This window comes from Dermatophagoides pteronyssinus, unplaced genomic scaffold, assembly GCF_027571235.1.
Source record: "Dermatophagoides pteronyssinus isolate colony J.1.1.1.1 unplaced genomic scaffold, Derpt_VIB-CSIC_2022.12 sq0008, whole genome shotgun sequence".
Taxonomy (NCBI): Eukaryota; Metazoa; Arthropoda; class Arachnida; order Sarcoptiformes; family Pyroglyphidae; genus Dermatophagoides; species Dermatophagoides pteronyssinus.
This window is the reverse complement of record NW_027461532.1, coordinates 1,466,638-1,481,316: the sequence shown is the minus strand read 5'-3', so window position 1 is coordinate 1,481,316 and position 14,679 is coordinate 1,466,638. Positions and strand designations below refer to the sequence as shown.

The window sequence follows — 14,679 nt, the reverse complement described above, 5'->3', positions numbered from 1 at the left end:
TTTCTAGAATAATAATGTAAATAAATGTACATTTGTTTGTTCCAACCATACACTTGATCAAAACAGTGAACAAAAAAAAAACATCTTACAAAATTTCTCTCATCAAATCGATCTATCTTCAAAATTATTGGATGGTGGTAGTGGCGATTATCATTAAATTTTTCTTTTTTTGTAGCTTCCATTTTTTTTTTCTTCTTCTTCTTCTTCGCTGTTTAAGTTGTTATCATTGTCCATTTTTTTTTATTTTCACTAACCATTCGTTTCATCACCGTCTTCATAAATATTTGAATTAGAAAATGAAAGAGAAATTAAAAGAAAAAAGCGCAAATGACAATAGCAACAACAGGTAATGAATCGCCTTGGATCCAACCATTCATTCATTCATTCATCAAATATTTCAGAAAAATTAAAAGTGTGCAAAGTGTGTGTGTGTGTTGCTAATCAAAGTTGTTTCTATAGCAAAAAAAAAAAGAGAAACTTGAAAAAAACATTCAATCCATTCGTTCCATGATAATTGATGATGATGATGATGGCAAACAAAAACATTGATTTTTTCAGTCTGCCATTTTTTTTCTTCCAGTTTGTTTTCTCAAATAATCAATACCACCGATTCTTCTTCTTCTTTTTTTCAAGATTTCCCTCTTTTGCTTCTCCATTACACACTTGATCCTGTGGCCATAAAAAAAAAAAAGAAAGAAAAGATTATTTCATTTCATTTGACGTAATTTCTTACTTTTTAATTTTTGAAACAACTTTTTCGCTGTCGTTACTAATGATAATCTCATAATTATTCATTTAACAATAATGATAGTCATTTGTCTGAGTCAATTCTAACAAAATCAAAAGTTTTTACTTTTCAGAAACTTTTGAGAACAAAAAAATAATCGAACGACAACTGGAAAATTAAAGTACACACAGAAAAATAAAGTCGTAAAATATACGGCAAAATTCATAACATTTTTGGGTTTTAACGTCATCCACAAAATGTTATGGTTTTCTTTCTTTTTTTGTATTTCTGGGCAAAATCCATGAAATATTGAGGCAAAAAACTCAAATATTTGTGGCCAAAAAATCATGAAATATTCTGGAAAAAGACCTAATATTTCTTGGAAAAATCCATGAAATATTCTGGAAAAAGACTGAATATTTTTGGACAAAAAATCATGAAATATTCTGGTTAAAAATATTTTTATTTACAAAAAAATGCGAAATAAAAGAGAAAAGAAAGATAAATTTAGCCGACTAAGGTGGCATAAAGATCATTTTTTAAATTCATAAACAAAAAGTAAACAAGTTAATCAGTGAATTAAATAATAAAAAATTAAGATTATTGGCCAAGGATAGATTGAAATTCTCCGATTTGTTTGCTTTATTTTCCAGATTATCGCTCAAATCATGGCTATGTGATTTCTAATAATTTCCCATGAATGGATGAATCTTCCTTGGTTGCCCTCAGTTCACCACTGATGCTTGCTTGAGTTCCATATCGCTTCCGATTTCTCGTTCGACCGTTGGAGATTTCCTTATCCAGCCACAACGCTTTCTATTGTTTTTTCCATGCTTTGAGCCGTTACACGAAATAATATTTTCGGATTCGAAAAATAGTCAAATGGCAAACGAAAAACAAAAACTTCGTTTAAAAACAAAAATGCTGGATTCGAATTATTTCAATTGTTTAATTGAATTATTAACAATGTTTCGAATGTTAGCGAATTGTTTCAAATTTCAAGTTCAATTGTTATGGCTCAATCGAACAAACATCGATTTACCAAATCTTTTCATGAATCGATCATGAATCCAATCTGATATTGAAAAGCAATTTTAGGTTATAAGTTGTTTACGAAGCCAGCGTGGACAACAGCCACTAGTTTTGGCTTCATGATCAAATTGCCACATCTGACCCCTTCATATTTTTTAACCAAATTAGATATTAGTCAATTCGATTGGAACTCATCGTAGACAAATGGAGGAAGATCCAATCCAAATGAAGGAAGATCCAATCCAATACCTTCTTCTTTAGCCCTATTGAAAAAAATTTGCTTAGGAAACATCCATTTTGTCTGTATGATTATTCTGTCCGGAAGATAGGATAGGATAGGATTCCATTCTCATTGAAACGTGGTTTCAAATCAATCATTTTTTTTGTAGATCCAACTTCGCAAATTCATTGCAAACGCGATATGTTTGGCCGAGTGTCAAATTGTACATATTTTATTATGAAATTTTGATTAATCCAAAAAATGAAAAAAATTTTCTAAGTCCAGAAATTTTTCATGAAATATTGAGGCTAGCAAAAAAATCCATGAAATATTGAGGCAAAACAAAAAATCCATGAAATATTGGGACAAAACAAAAAATCCATGAAATGTTTGGGCAAAACAAAAAATCCATGAAATGTTTGGGCTGAGTATAAGATTGGCCAAAAATCATGAAATATTCTGGAAAAAAATCCTAATATTTCACGATTTCAGTTTTCCATAAAATATTGAGGAAAAAAACCATAACATTTTGTGGATGACGTTAAAACCCAAAAATGTTATGGTTTTTTGGCAAAAAATCGAACTATTTTACGTTTCATTTTTCTGTGTGTAAAACATCACGATAGAAATATCAATGTTTTAGGGAGAAATTCTCATGACAACAACGAAAATATTGACAGAAATATTTATTATTTTTTATTATCATATAATTTCCGTTGGGAATGATCTTTTATCATTATTATTTACAAAGTAATTTTTTTTTGGTCATCAATGTTTGTTGTTATTTTATCGGATTAACAAATATGGTTTCTTATCTTATTTATTTACGATGACAACCACAATATTGGATAATAACAATGGATGTTTGTTTGTATTTAGTTATTTGGAATTATTATATATGGGTGTGGATAATGCATAATAATAATAATAAAAATAATTTTTCTTAGCAGTAACACTTGATACTATAGTGGTAGTGGATTTGTGGATAATCATAAAATGATTGCAATATCCGATTTTTATTTTAAAAATAATAATATTTTAATCTTGAAGAATCTAATATTTATCTGCCATTATTTTTACATTGTCATATTGTTTCTGTGTTAAAATTTTCTTTCGATTTTATAATTAAAAAAAATCAATCAAATCAACCATGGTTTTATTGGAAACATTTGGTGAATTGAAAAAATTTTTTCAACCATCCAAAGTAATAATCGATAATATTATACATAAAATGCATTATCGTTGGACAACAATGTTATTTATTGCATGTTGTACATTGGTTTCATTGAATCAATTTTTTGGTACACCAATCGAATGTATTACGAATAAAGAAACCAAACCATATTCGGAAAAATTTATTAATACATATTGTTGGATACAATCAACATTCAGTATAATAACATCATGGAATAAAACAATCGGTATTGAAATACCATATCCTGGTATTGATAATAATTTAGATGATAAACAAATTGTTTATCATGCTTATTATCAATGGGTTGGTATATTATTATTCATACAAGGATTAACATTTTATTTACCACATTCATTATGGAAACGTAAAGAATCTGGTCGTATTGGTAAATTAAAAATGGATTTAGATAAAATTCTATTCGATAAAGAATATGAACGAAATAAACAGCTAAAAATATTGGCCAATTATTTTATTGATAATCGTAATCAATCTAATCATTGTTATTTAAATTGGTTTATATTGGTAGAAATTTTACAATTCGCTAATATTATTATTCAAATACGTTTGATAAATAAATTTTTGGGTGGTTATTTTCATCAATATGGTCCTGATGTTTATCATTTTTTAATGAATTATAATGATGGTATGATTAATCCAATGATACGTGTATTTCCACGTGTTACAAAATGTACATTTCGTATGTTTGGTGCTTCCGGTACACTTGAAAAACATGATACATTATGTATATTATCTATTAATATTTTAAATGAAAAAATCTATATTTGTATTTGGTTTTGGCTTTATTTATTAACAATAATTACTGGATTATCATTAATATATCGTATGGCAATTTATTTTCTTAATCAACTACGTACAAAACGTATTGAAAAACAGATTAGTGATTTTAATGATTGTATTAATCATTATGATATTGATTTTATTATACAACATTTAAACAAAGATCAATGGTTTACATTGAATTTATTATTAAAAAATATTGATCCAATCAATGGTTATGAATTATTATCGATGATGAAAGAAATTCTTCATGAAAAACAAATGATTATTGGTAATGGTGGTAAAATATTGATTCCAAAATCACAATCAATCATTAATTCAATGGATTCAAATCAAATGACAATGATAAATCCAAATTCAAATCGATCATCATCATCAATAACAGAATTATCAACAATTTCAGCTAAATCTTTTAATCAAATGAATGATAAAACTGATGATAAAATGAAAATTACATGATTTTATTACTTTTTTTTTTAAATAAAAATATATTTTTTAAACCTGATTCGAACGATCATTAACATGAAATTCATCATTAAAATTTGTATGAAATTTTCTTATTTCTTCATCAACTTGTTTGTCTAATTGTTGTTGATCATTATCTTGTGCAGGAGTATTGTGATTGTCAGTTTGTTGTTGTCGTCGTTCCATTAATTTTTTCAATGAATCAATCATTTTACCAAGATTTGACCACATTTTTTTTGTTGATTCTTTATCAGCATTATTATGTGCACGATCAATATGATGACCAATCAATTCCAAATAACGTATATTTGAACGTGCTTGTCTTCGTTCACGGTGTTCATTTCTACGTTTATTACGACGTTCTTTACGACTTTCTTTACGTTGTTTTCGTCGTTCACGACGTTCAGCACGTCGTTCTTCATGTGTTTTACGTGTTTTTTGTCGTTCAATTTTTTCCTCTATGCGATCGATACGATCATCGTTATCGCTATCATAACCCGAATCAATATTTGCTGTTTTCGATACTAACGAAGTATTCAATTTACCTTTAAGATTTTCAATTTTATCCAAATCATCATCATCATCAGGATTTTTTTGCCCATTGGTTACAGTGGATAATTTTCGATCTAAACCTACTTGTTTGATCAATGATAAATCCTCTTTTTCGATTCCATCGATTATTGATAATGACGATGATGATGATGATGTATCATTTCCAATTGATGCACCTGTTGATTTTTGTTATTTTGGTAGAACAACGATAAATGATAATGATAATTAGTATTTTTATTTTCATTTTATTATATTAATAACACATACCATGACAAACATTTATAATTAAAATGGTTATAATTGTGACAATCCTCATAGTGGTTATCATCATTATAATCATGGTCATTGATTGATTGATACAACAGTTTTCAACAACAACAACAAAAAAAAAATTATTCCAAAATAAAGTGTGGGTAGAAGAAAAAAAAATATTTATCTAATAAATTCAATATTTGGCTCAATGAATTAGAGAAACAAAACAAACAAAAATTATCAACCTTCGGATTCGGCCAATATTCAATTGAAAAATGATTGACAACATTGATGCAAACGAATATTAAATGCAAAACAAAACGAAACAAATTCAAAACGGATGACGTCCATTAGTCTAATGTTTTCTTCAAGCTATACTTACCCTTCATTTTTTGGCCAATTTATTGAAATTGAAATGGTCATCGTTGATAATTTGATTATTGCTTAAATTATTATTCATATCATCATCATCATTATCATCAAGGTTACCAAAGATGTCCATTTAGAAAGAGGGAGAAAAAACCCGATTATATTACGACGTAGTTTAACCAAATCTAATGATAATTATTTATGATGATGATGATGATTAAGTGATCATCATCAACATCTATAATCATCATTATTTCCAGCTAAACAAGAAATTTTGGTTGCAATGTTTTTTTTCCTCTTTTTTTGTGTGTGTGTGTGTTACATCAAAATTTCATAACACAAAATAAAAATTGGAAAAAAATAATATTTTTAATTTAGAAAATCTTTTATTTTAATTTACAAAAATAAATTTGAGAAAAAGTAAAAATAGAAATACACAAAATCTATAGATTTGAAAAAATTTTGTTCAAGTGTTTGTTGTCAATGATGGGAGAAAGAGGATTCTAGCAAAACAAAACCTATTAGCTAAAAATGTTGATTCATCATCTCAATTGTATAATCTTTGGTTTTTCTTGTTTATGTATGTTTATGTTTGTTAGTTTGTTTACAATGTCAATCTGATAAATTGATTAAAATTGCTAATTGTATGGAATTGATTGATGAAAATGAATGAAATTATTGAATGAATGATTTGATTGATTTATCTAATTGATGTTTTACGATATAGAATATAATATGCAAATGTACGTAATAATAATAAATAAATAGCCATTAAAATTAGATTAAACCATAATGTATGATCATTATAATCGAATGCATTCAATGCTAATGATGATGATGTTGTATTTAATGTTGTTAAAAATTTTTCATTATAAGAATCAATCATATAGGTAACATTTTCTGGTGCTGTTGGTGATATATCCGAAAGACAAACATACATATCGATAATATTATCACCAAATTCACCTTTTAAATATTGATATGTAATTGGTTCAACTGGTTCACAACGATTTAAACCATATAATGTTACTAATATTGCTTCAAAACCTAAACGAAAATATGATAAATATGTAAATGGTTGAAAATATGTAGGCATTGTTGATATTTTTATCAATAATCCAGTAAATAAAAATAATGGTATATTTAGTGTACCACCAACTACAGTTGATGTAGTAACATCTTTAACAAAAAATGCTGATACAATAAATCCAAGACCTTGTGCTAATATCGATACGATTATTAATATAGCCTGAAACATTAAGAAACGATGCCATTCAAATAATTGTTGTGTTATAAAATAGGCTAAACAACCATATAATAATGGAAAGAAAAACATTGGTGGTAAATCGGCAAGATTACGTGCAATATAATAAGATTTTAATGAATACCATCCATTAAAATTTTCTTTCATGAATACCGATACGGCCAATGGAAATGTTAATAATGTTGGTAATATTGATACAAATACCATAAGCATTACAGAAAAAAATATGAAACCAAAATTTGCATAATAAACATTTTCATATTTAAACATCTCGAATGTTTGTATTTTTTCCACTGTATCACGTGTTGGTCGTAATGCACAACCATCTAATTGTCCAATTGGATTATCTCGATAAAGAATAAAAATCAATATAAGTATGGTAAGAATTGTTGTTAACCGTACATAATAGATATTAAAATCTCTTGATGATATCAATAATGTTCGTCGTAATAATACCCAAATAGCTAATAATTGTCCCAATAATGAATGTTTTTGTGTATGTTGTACAAGTTTATGTATGGATAATGATTTCATTGTTGCATCACCATTCTGATCTAAACGTTCAGATGTTTGATCTTGACATATTTGTCGAAAATGATTTTCCATGCCCATAATTACATCTTGTCCAAAATCTCCGGTAGCAACTTCGATAACAAAATCTGCTGGATTATGATATTGTGGACAATGAAGACCAAATGATGAAAGTTTTGAAACAAGATCTTTTGTTGGACCATTATAGATACAATAACCATTATATGATATAATATAAAGATTGTCAAAATATGACATTATTTTAGCTGTAGGTTGATGAATCGATGTTGCAATCATCATTGGTGATCGTGGATTTTTAACCAATTTTTTAAGCATTTGAATACATTGAAGTGAACTAAGCGAATCTAGACCACTTGTTGGTTCATCCAGTAGTAAGATTTTTGGCGAAAAAAGCAATTCTAATGCAATGGATAAACGTCGTTTTTGGCCACCCGAACAACGGCCAACACGATTCTTTAAACATTTATCCAAATGTAATTCATCGACAACACGTTGTATAATCAAATCGTTAACATCTTTTTTCTTCATTTTTTTCGCTATATTTGTATCGGCCATCATCATCATCTGTGCTTTACCACTATTATGTAATTCATCTTCATCCATTGAATTTTCACATGTTAATAAACAACATTTGGAAAATTCATCCGAATTTTTATCCACACCGAAACCAAAATATTTACCAAATCGTTGACAATTTCTTAATCGTAATGCATATTTTAATGATTCTTCAACGGTCAATAATTCATCAAGTGAATCATTTTGACTATAATAGGATATTTTTATAGCTGATTTTGGTATTCTATATTAATAAAGAATCGGAAAAAATTGATAAATAAAAATTTTGTAATTTTTTTTCAAAAAATAAATAACACATACCCACTATATTTTACACAAATTTCACCTTTAACACCTTTTATTCGACGACCAGCTAAACATTCGATTAATGTTGTTTTACCAGCACCGGATGGTCCAATAATAGCTGTTAATTGACCATCATGTATTGAACCATTTAGATTTTTAATTAATGGACGTTTTATTATTGAACGTTTACAATTAAATTTTCCACCTTCTTTAATAATATATGATAAATTATGCCAAACAAGACGTACATCTTCTTTACAATGATGATCATTATTATTCGATATGATTAAATTTTTTTCATCAACAATTTTTGTTGAAATAGCCGTTGATTTAATTGTTGTTGTTGTTGTTGATAATGATGATGGAATTGTTGATTGATTTGAATTAAATTTTATAATACATGCATTTTGTTGATTATTATTATCATTATTATTATTAATTAATTGATGATCACTATGATCTTCATGATGATCATTATCCAATAAATTAATACGACAATCTTGATCAGTTTTATTATTATTTGTAGCCATTTTTTTGTTGTTTCACCGTTTCAAACCTTTTTCTTATTCAAAAATTCATTCAAATTTGAAATTATTCAGATCAGATGAAATTGTTGATTTTCTGTTATTGAATAATAAAAAAATAAATAAAAGTTAAAATTTAAAAAATTAATTTTGATAATTTTTAAAAATCAAAATCAAATTTAAAAAAATCGACTATTTCTATGATGATTAAGCAAAGAAAATTTTGGATTCTAATGAAGATGATGATGAATAGTAGAAAAATAACTACCTATCACAACGACAATGACAGATTCAAATTACGTTTCGTTGTTTTTTTTCTGTTTGCTGTTGCTCGAAGAATTGAATGATTCGACAGAAAAAAATGTTGACAAGGAAATTGACAAAAATAGTATCCTTATTGTTTTTTTAAAGAGTGATAAAAAATCGTGAAGATTTTTTGTTCGTTTGTTTGTTTGGCGAAAAAACAAACAATTTTTACAATTCAATTGATCATTTATATTTATTTATTTATTGTCAACAATTGATTCAATGATTGATTGGTGAAAAAAAAGGAAAAATTCTTTTTTTGGTTGTTTGTTTAATTGATTGCTTACCTGTCATCAATCAATCAATCAATCACCAAATTATAGCTATTTATAAATGTCATTGATGAAACAGAAAAGATGTGTAAACGAAAAACAAATTTTTTTTGTTTATTTTCACTATAGTGAAATCAAGAAAAAATTTGATTCGATTTGAAAATTAAAGTTAGAATTGAAAATTGAATGAAATTTTTCTTTTCTATTCTGGCTTCCTTTACATCATCATCATCTTTTTATATTCAGAAGATGAAGAAGAAGAAGAAGAAAAAAAAATCAAACAGGTATCATAAAAACAACAACAACAACAACAAAAGTGACAATCAACCAGTCACCACCACCATTATTATTATCAGAACAGAACCAGTTGTTTAAAACAAAAATTCTTATCATTTGATTAATTTAGTTTGTTGTTTTTCTTGTTGTAATTTCACAGGAATTTTCTTCATCGGGTTAAATTCAATTCACACACCACTACAGTACGATAAACGATCAATTTTAAATGGAAGAAGGAAAAAAAATATCGTTTATTTTTTGTATACTTTGTATTATATTGTACAGAATATGATCAGAATAAGAAGAGCAACAAGAAAAAGAAACGATTTGAAAAGAAAACATCATGACCTTTATCTTAATTTTGATTATTTCAATGATAAATTCGAATCAAAAACGTTCACAAAAAAAATGAATTAATTTGAAATTCAAGGATTTTTGTTTTTTTTAAAGATTTCAAATCTTTTTTTCTATCGATTGATTTGATCAAAAAAAAATCTTAAGATTTCTTCTTCACTGCAGAATTCATTTCAAAAATTTTGAACAAGATTTCAATTTTATTGCAGCAACAAAAAAAAATATCGAAATTCTTCGAATCACCAGAAAAAACAACACCGTGAAGAAATGCCAGAAAAAAAAGTTCAAATCACAAATTAAATTTTTTGTTTACTACAAACAAAACTAAAATCATCATTTTGGAACATCGATATGCGAAAGCAAAACATATGATAAATTTTGTTTTTGAAAAAACAACAGCAACAACAAGGTCACAAGCATTTGGTCATTATATCAAATGATAATGAAATACCTTCGAAAGTCAGGAAAAAGTCATCCGACCATCCAACCATCATCAATGCATACATCAATCAATCAATCAATCAACCACAATCAATCACAATGACATTTTTTTAAAAAAGGATAAGTATATATGATGATTCATAATAAAACAAAACAAATAATGACGATGATGATGATGATAAAGGAAAACAATGTAAATGCAACTAACCTTGATGGATGAATAATAATAATAAAAAATAAAAATAACGATACCTTCGATTTGGCCAGAATGAAAAATATTGAAAATCTTATCGATTGATGATCAGAGAATAAATTTTTTAATGTCTTTTTTTTTATTCAAAATGACTGAAATGAACAGAAAAACAGATTGGTAAAATGAAATTAATAAACCAAACTACTATTATGAGGGGGGAAAAATCGGTACCGAATCTTAAAATAGAGATAGAGAGAAAAAAAAAAGAAACATTCATAACCGGATTGTCATGACAACCAGATTTTGAGAGTAGCATATATATTTTTTTTTCTCAAGAAAAAAACAATTTTGACCTCATAACAAAAATAAATTACCGAAAAAAAGGTGATTACGCGTCAAATGAGAATGAGAAAAAAGAGTCGAAAAATTATGTAACCGAAAAAGGAAAATTCAAAAATTTTCTTCATTTTGGATTTTTATTTTTTTGAAAAAAAACGAACCAGATATTTTCTTGCTTCGAATCATATCAATCTAATATAGTCAAGGCCGATTGATTTGTTGTTGTTGTTACTAAGCCTATTTGTTCGTAACACAAGTATATTTTATCTTTTATTTTTTGGTAATAATCATTTAGATTTTACATGGTTTTTTTTTGTTCACGATTGATTCGAGGTCAATGCAAATTGATTTTCCAAATAATTTCATAATTCAAAAATCGATAAATAATAATAACTGATTGCAATATGCGAAAAAAATGCAATAAAAGATTCGAATCTATTTTGATCCAACTTACCTTTGGATGGGTATTAATGGTTATCTTTCTTTTTTTTTGGAATTCGAATTTTTAGCAGCTGTTGACGTCAAATGATAATGATATTCCATAAATTAATTGATAAAAGAATGGAATAAATTAAAAAAAAAACTTTGTGCCCAGAGTTACACAATTTTAAAATTTTGTAAAATTAATCAATACAATATGTGTGTGTTTTGTTTCTTTTCACGAATAATAATGAAATGAAGTGAAAAAAAACACTAAATTTATTTTGTTTCGTTATGATACCAAGTTTTTATGGTTATCGTGAATTTTTGACCAAAAAGTCACGTCAACCAGAAAAATATACATGGAAGCATTGACCACAAGATAGGTAGGTTTACCTTTACGGCTAGGTACAAGTAAAATTATTTTTGACCATAACCTGTATGGGCCGTGCAAATGATAAAAAAAAACTATGGACAGTAACACAACACCGAAAAAAGAAAAACAACGAAACCTGTTCAAATTTTGTTTGTTTTTTTTAGTAGGGTAAATAGTTTCTTGTTTTGTTTCTAGGACCATCAAATATCTTATCATTTGAATGTTACTGAGGTCGTAAAATGACCTTCATGTTTTTTTTCTTGATAAAATTACCTATGATGATTATTGTTTGTTGTAGATAACGTTTTTTCCCCTATGTAATATGCTTTTGTACATTGTAATTTTATCAGAGAATTTATCATTATCATTTGTGATGTGTAATTTTTTTTCGCGCCGAAAATAAATGAAAAAATTTGAAAAAAAAATTTCGAGAAATTTCTAGGAAATTCCATTTTTTGGATGTGAAGAAAATTTTCCCAGGAAAATGAATGGAAATTGTTTTGATTTTGTTGTTGTTGTTATGCAACGTGGATTTTTTTCTTCTGGATTTTGTTTTAGATTCTTATTGTTTGGAATTGGAAATTGGATGAGATAAAAACTCAAAAATGGCTCGACGTCCGAAACAACAACAACAACAGCAGCAACAGCAAGTAAATCCTCAACAACCATTAGCATCAGCGGCTAATGTACAATTGCAACAACAACAACATCAACAAATGATGATGCAGGCATTAAAATCAAATGTACCGAATTTAGATCCAAATGAAACAAAAAAATGGCATACAATATATCCACAATATATTAATTCGAATTTAACTGTTGATCGTGGTCGTCGTTTAGGACGTTCAAAATGTATTGCCGATCCCTTGGCCGAAGAAATATTCAATGTATTGGCTGCCAATTCACAACAATTCCAGGTTCAATTAAATATGTATAAATGTTATTGTCGTGAAATGGATAAGGAAAATATTCGTTTACGTGGATATGTAAAATATCGTATTATTAATGATAATGATCCGCAACAATTTAAGAATAAAAGACAAGTATTAAAATATGTTGCATCAATGATACCGAAATTGAAATCAAGACAAAATCCACAAAAATCTCAACAACAGCAGCAATCATCCGGCGGTGGTGGTGGTGGTGGCAGTTATGGAGGTGGTCAACAATCGGAACAATCACAACAACAGCCGCAACAACAACAACAACAGGGTGGAAAGAAAAAGAATCGACGAAAATGAATTTTATAAAATTGAATTTTCTCTAAAAAAAACAAATTGTTCGAATTTTTTTTCCTTTTTTTTTCTTTGTATAAAAATTCCGATACAAATAATTTTTCATGGTTGATTCGTTTTTTCTCCAAAATTATCAATGGGTAACAATCAACCAAGTAGGTGCATTTTTTTTGTGGCAAATGATTTGTTTTGTTTAAAATATGATTTTTTCTTTTTCTTTTTTTTTGATAAAATAAATGTTTTTTTTGGATATTTTGATTACCATTAATGGTTGTTGATCTGTTAATCAAGGGTATGTGTGTGTCGGTGTGTTATAATTATTAAATTTTGAATAATTTTTTTTTTACAAAAAAAAAACATAGTAATCGTATGAATCGTCGACGATTGGAACAATTTTTACGACAACAACAACGAGATAATGATTATGATGAAGGACAAATTCAAAAAATAAAATGTTATAAAGTGGTAAAATTTATTAAATGTGGTGATAGATTTTTACCAATGGTTGCTGTACCAAAATCAAATAATAGACGTTTAGGATCACATCAATTTACAAGACCAGAATTTTTTGATGATGATGATTCATTTATAGATTCAACATCATTATCATCACCACCATCTTCCGGATTGAATTCATCGGCAACGACTGGCGATTCATCATCATCAGCATGGTCATCATCATCAGCAGCAACAGATTTTTTATCTGTTTCTACTGGTTCATCGGTACCATGTTCAAATTGTAATTCATCCAATAGTAGTAATGGTAGTTCTTGTAGTTGTTCAAATTCTACACCTTTATCAAATGGACTGTCATCAAAATTCAAACCGAAATCCAAATCAAAATCAAAATCTAAATCAAAATCGAAATCCAAGTCAAAATCGAAATTAAAACCGAAATCAAAATCTAAATCAAAATCAAGATCTAGAAAAAATTCTGTAATAAAAATAAATCAAAAGAATAAGAAAGAAAAATCATCATCAACATCAAAAAAGGTGGCCATTAAAAATCGTCCACCATTATTAATATTGCCAAATCAAACATCATTATCGTCTGAAGCGGATATAATATCTTCTTCTAGTTGTCCACAATCATCATCAGGATCATCATCTTCGTCATCATCATCATCATCATCATCATCATCATCATCATCATCATCATCATCATCGTCGTCGTCATCTTCATCAGCAGAAACAAATGAAAAATTTAAAATTAGACCACCAAAATCTCATGTAAACGATGTGATTGAAAAAACTAAAATACCGATAATAATAAAATATCCACAACGAGAAATAAAAGTTGATATAAAAAATGAACAAAATAAAATGGAAAATAATATACCAAAAATAATGAATATGGAAATGATAAAAAATGATAATACAATCAATTCGATTGGTATTCAACCATATCCAGTTGAAATTTTTAACGATGAAGTTGCTGTTAAAACATCATTGAATACATCAGATAAAAAAATGGCCGAACAATTTTATGAACAACAAAAACATCAATATGGAACATATGTAAATGCTGTATCGGATTATTTAAAAAACGAAAAAAAATCATAAATAAAATTCATTAATTAATTTTTTTATTTTTAAAAAAACAAAAAATAAAAATCAAGAATAAAATCATACATTTTAATTATTTTCTTGTAATTC

At 27.2% G+C, this 14,679-nt stretch overlaps 5 protein-coding genes across 8 annotated transcripts; 3 read left to right on the top strand and 2 right to left on the bottom strand.

The window, feature by feature from the left end:
• The first annotated feature begins 2,945 nt into the window (after positions 1 to 2,945).
• LOC113789035 (innexin inx2-like) lies at positions 2,946 to 4,477 on the top strand. The gene has a single exon (XM_075821127.1). It carries the CDS (start codon positions 3,130 to 3,132, stop codon positions 4,429 to 4,431), a length of 1,302 nt encoding a protein of 433 aa, XP_075677242.1. The 5' UTR covers positions 2,946 to 3,129; the 3' UTR covers positions 4,432 to 4,477.
• Positions 4,413 to 5,477, bottom strand: LOC113788913 (uncharacterized). Its single transcript, XM_027338378.2, has 2 exons — positions 5,257 to 5,477; positions 4,413 to 5,165 (listed from the first exon to the last, which is right to left on the bottom strand). The coding sequence occupies exons 1-2, from the start codon at positions 5,333 to 5,335 to the stop codon at positions 4,468 to 4,470; spliced, it is 777 nt and encodes a 258-aa protein (XP_027194179.2). The 5' UTR covers positions 5,336 to 5,477; the 3' UTR covers positions 4,413 to 4,467.
• Positions 5,478 to 5,956: 479 nt separating this feature from the next.
• Positions 5,957 to 11,660, bottom strand: LOC113788911 (ATP-binding cassette sub-family G member 4-like). 4 transcript variants are annotated; one of them, XM_075821126.1, is made up of 3 exons: positions 11,447 to 11,660; positions 8,303 to 8,908; positions 5,957 to 8,225 (listed from the first exon to the last, which is right to left on the bottom strand). In XM_075821126.1, the coding sequence occupies exons 2-3, from the start codon at positions 8,815 to 8,817 to the stop codon at positions 6,311 to 6,313; spliced, it is 2,430 nt and encodes an 809-aa protein (XP_075677241.1). In that variant the 5' UTR covers positions 8,818 to 8,908; positions 11,447 to 11,660; the 3' UTR covers positions 5,957 to 6,310. The 4 variants fall into 4 exon arrangements, with proteins under 4 accessions (XP_075677241.1, XP_075677240.1, XP_075677239.1 ...); XM_075821125.1 differs by lacking the exon at positions 11,447 to 11,660 and adding an exon at positions 10,471 to 10,632; XM_075821124.1 differs by lacking the exon at positions 11,447 to 11,660 and adding an exon at positions 9,405 to 9,606.
• LOC142645259 (uncharacterized) lies at positions 9,716 to 14,676 on the top strand. The gene is made up of 2 exons (XM_075821128.1): positions 9,716 to 9,719; positions 13,384 to 14,676. The coding sequence occupies exon 2, from the start codon at positions 13,393 to 13,395 to the stop codon at positions 14,584 to 14,586; it is 1,194 nt and encodes a 397-aa protein (XP_075677243.1). The 5' UTR covers positions 9,716 to 9,719; positions 13,384 to 13,392; the 3' UTR covers positions 14,587 to 14,676.
• Srp19 (signal recognition particle 19) lies at positions 12,273 to 13,281 on the top strand. Its single transcript, XM_027338377.2, has one exon. It carries the CDS (start codon positions 12,394 to 12,396, stop codon positions 13,027 to 13,029), a length of 636 nt encoding a protein of 211 aa, XP_027194178.2. The 5' UTR covers positions 12,273 to 12,393; the 3' UTR covers positions 13,030 to 13,281.
• Positions 14,677 to 14,679: the final 3 nt, after the last annotated feature.

Coding starts and splice junctions, on each gene's coding strand:
- LOC113788913 (XM_027338378.2), bottom strand. CDS start 5,335: ATGACCATGATTATAATGATGATAACCACTATGAGGATTGTCACAATT. Junction 5,166..5,256: donor AATTATAAATGTTTGTCATG/GTATGTGTTATT, acceptor AAAAATCAACAG/GTGCATCAATTGGAAATGAT.
- LOC113788911 (XM_075821126.1), bottom strand. CDS start 8,817: ATGGCTACAAATAATAATAAAACTGATCAAGATTGTCGTATTAATTTA. Junction 8,226..8,302: donor ATTTGTGTAAAATATAGTGG/GTATGTGTTATT, acceptor TTATTAATATAG/AATACCAAAATCAGCTATAA.
- LOC142645259 (XM_075821128.1), top strand. CDS start 13,393: ATGAATCGTCGACGATTGGAACAATTTTTACGACAACAACAACGAGAT.
- LOC113789035 (XM_075821127.1), top strand. CDS start 3,130: ATGGTTTTATTGGAAACATTTGGTGAATTGAAAAAATTTTTTCAACCA.
- Srp19 (XM_027338377.2), top strand. CDS start 12,394: ATGGCTCGACGTCCGAAACAACAACAACAACAGCAGCAACAGCAAGTA.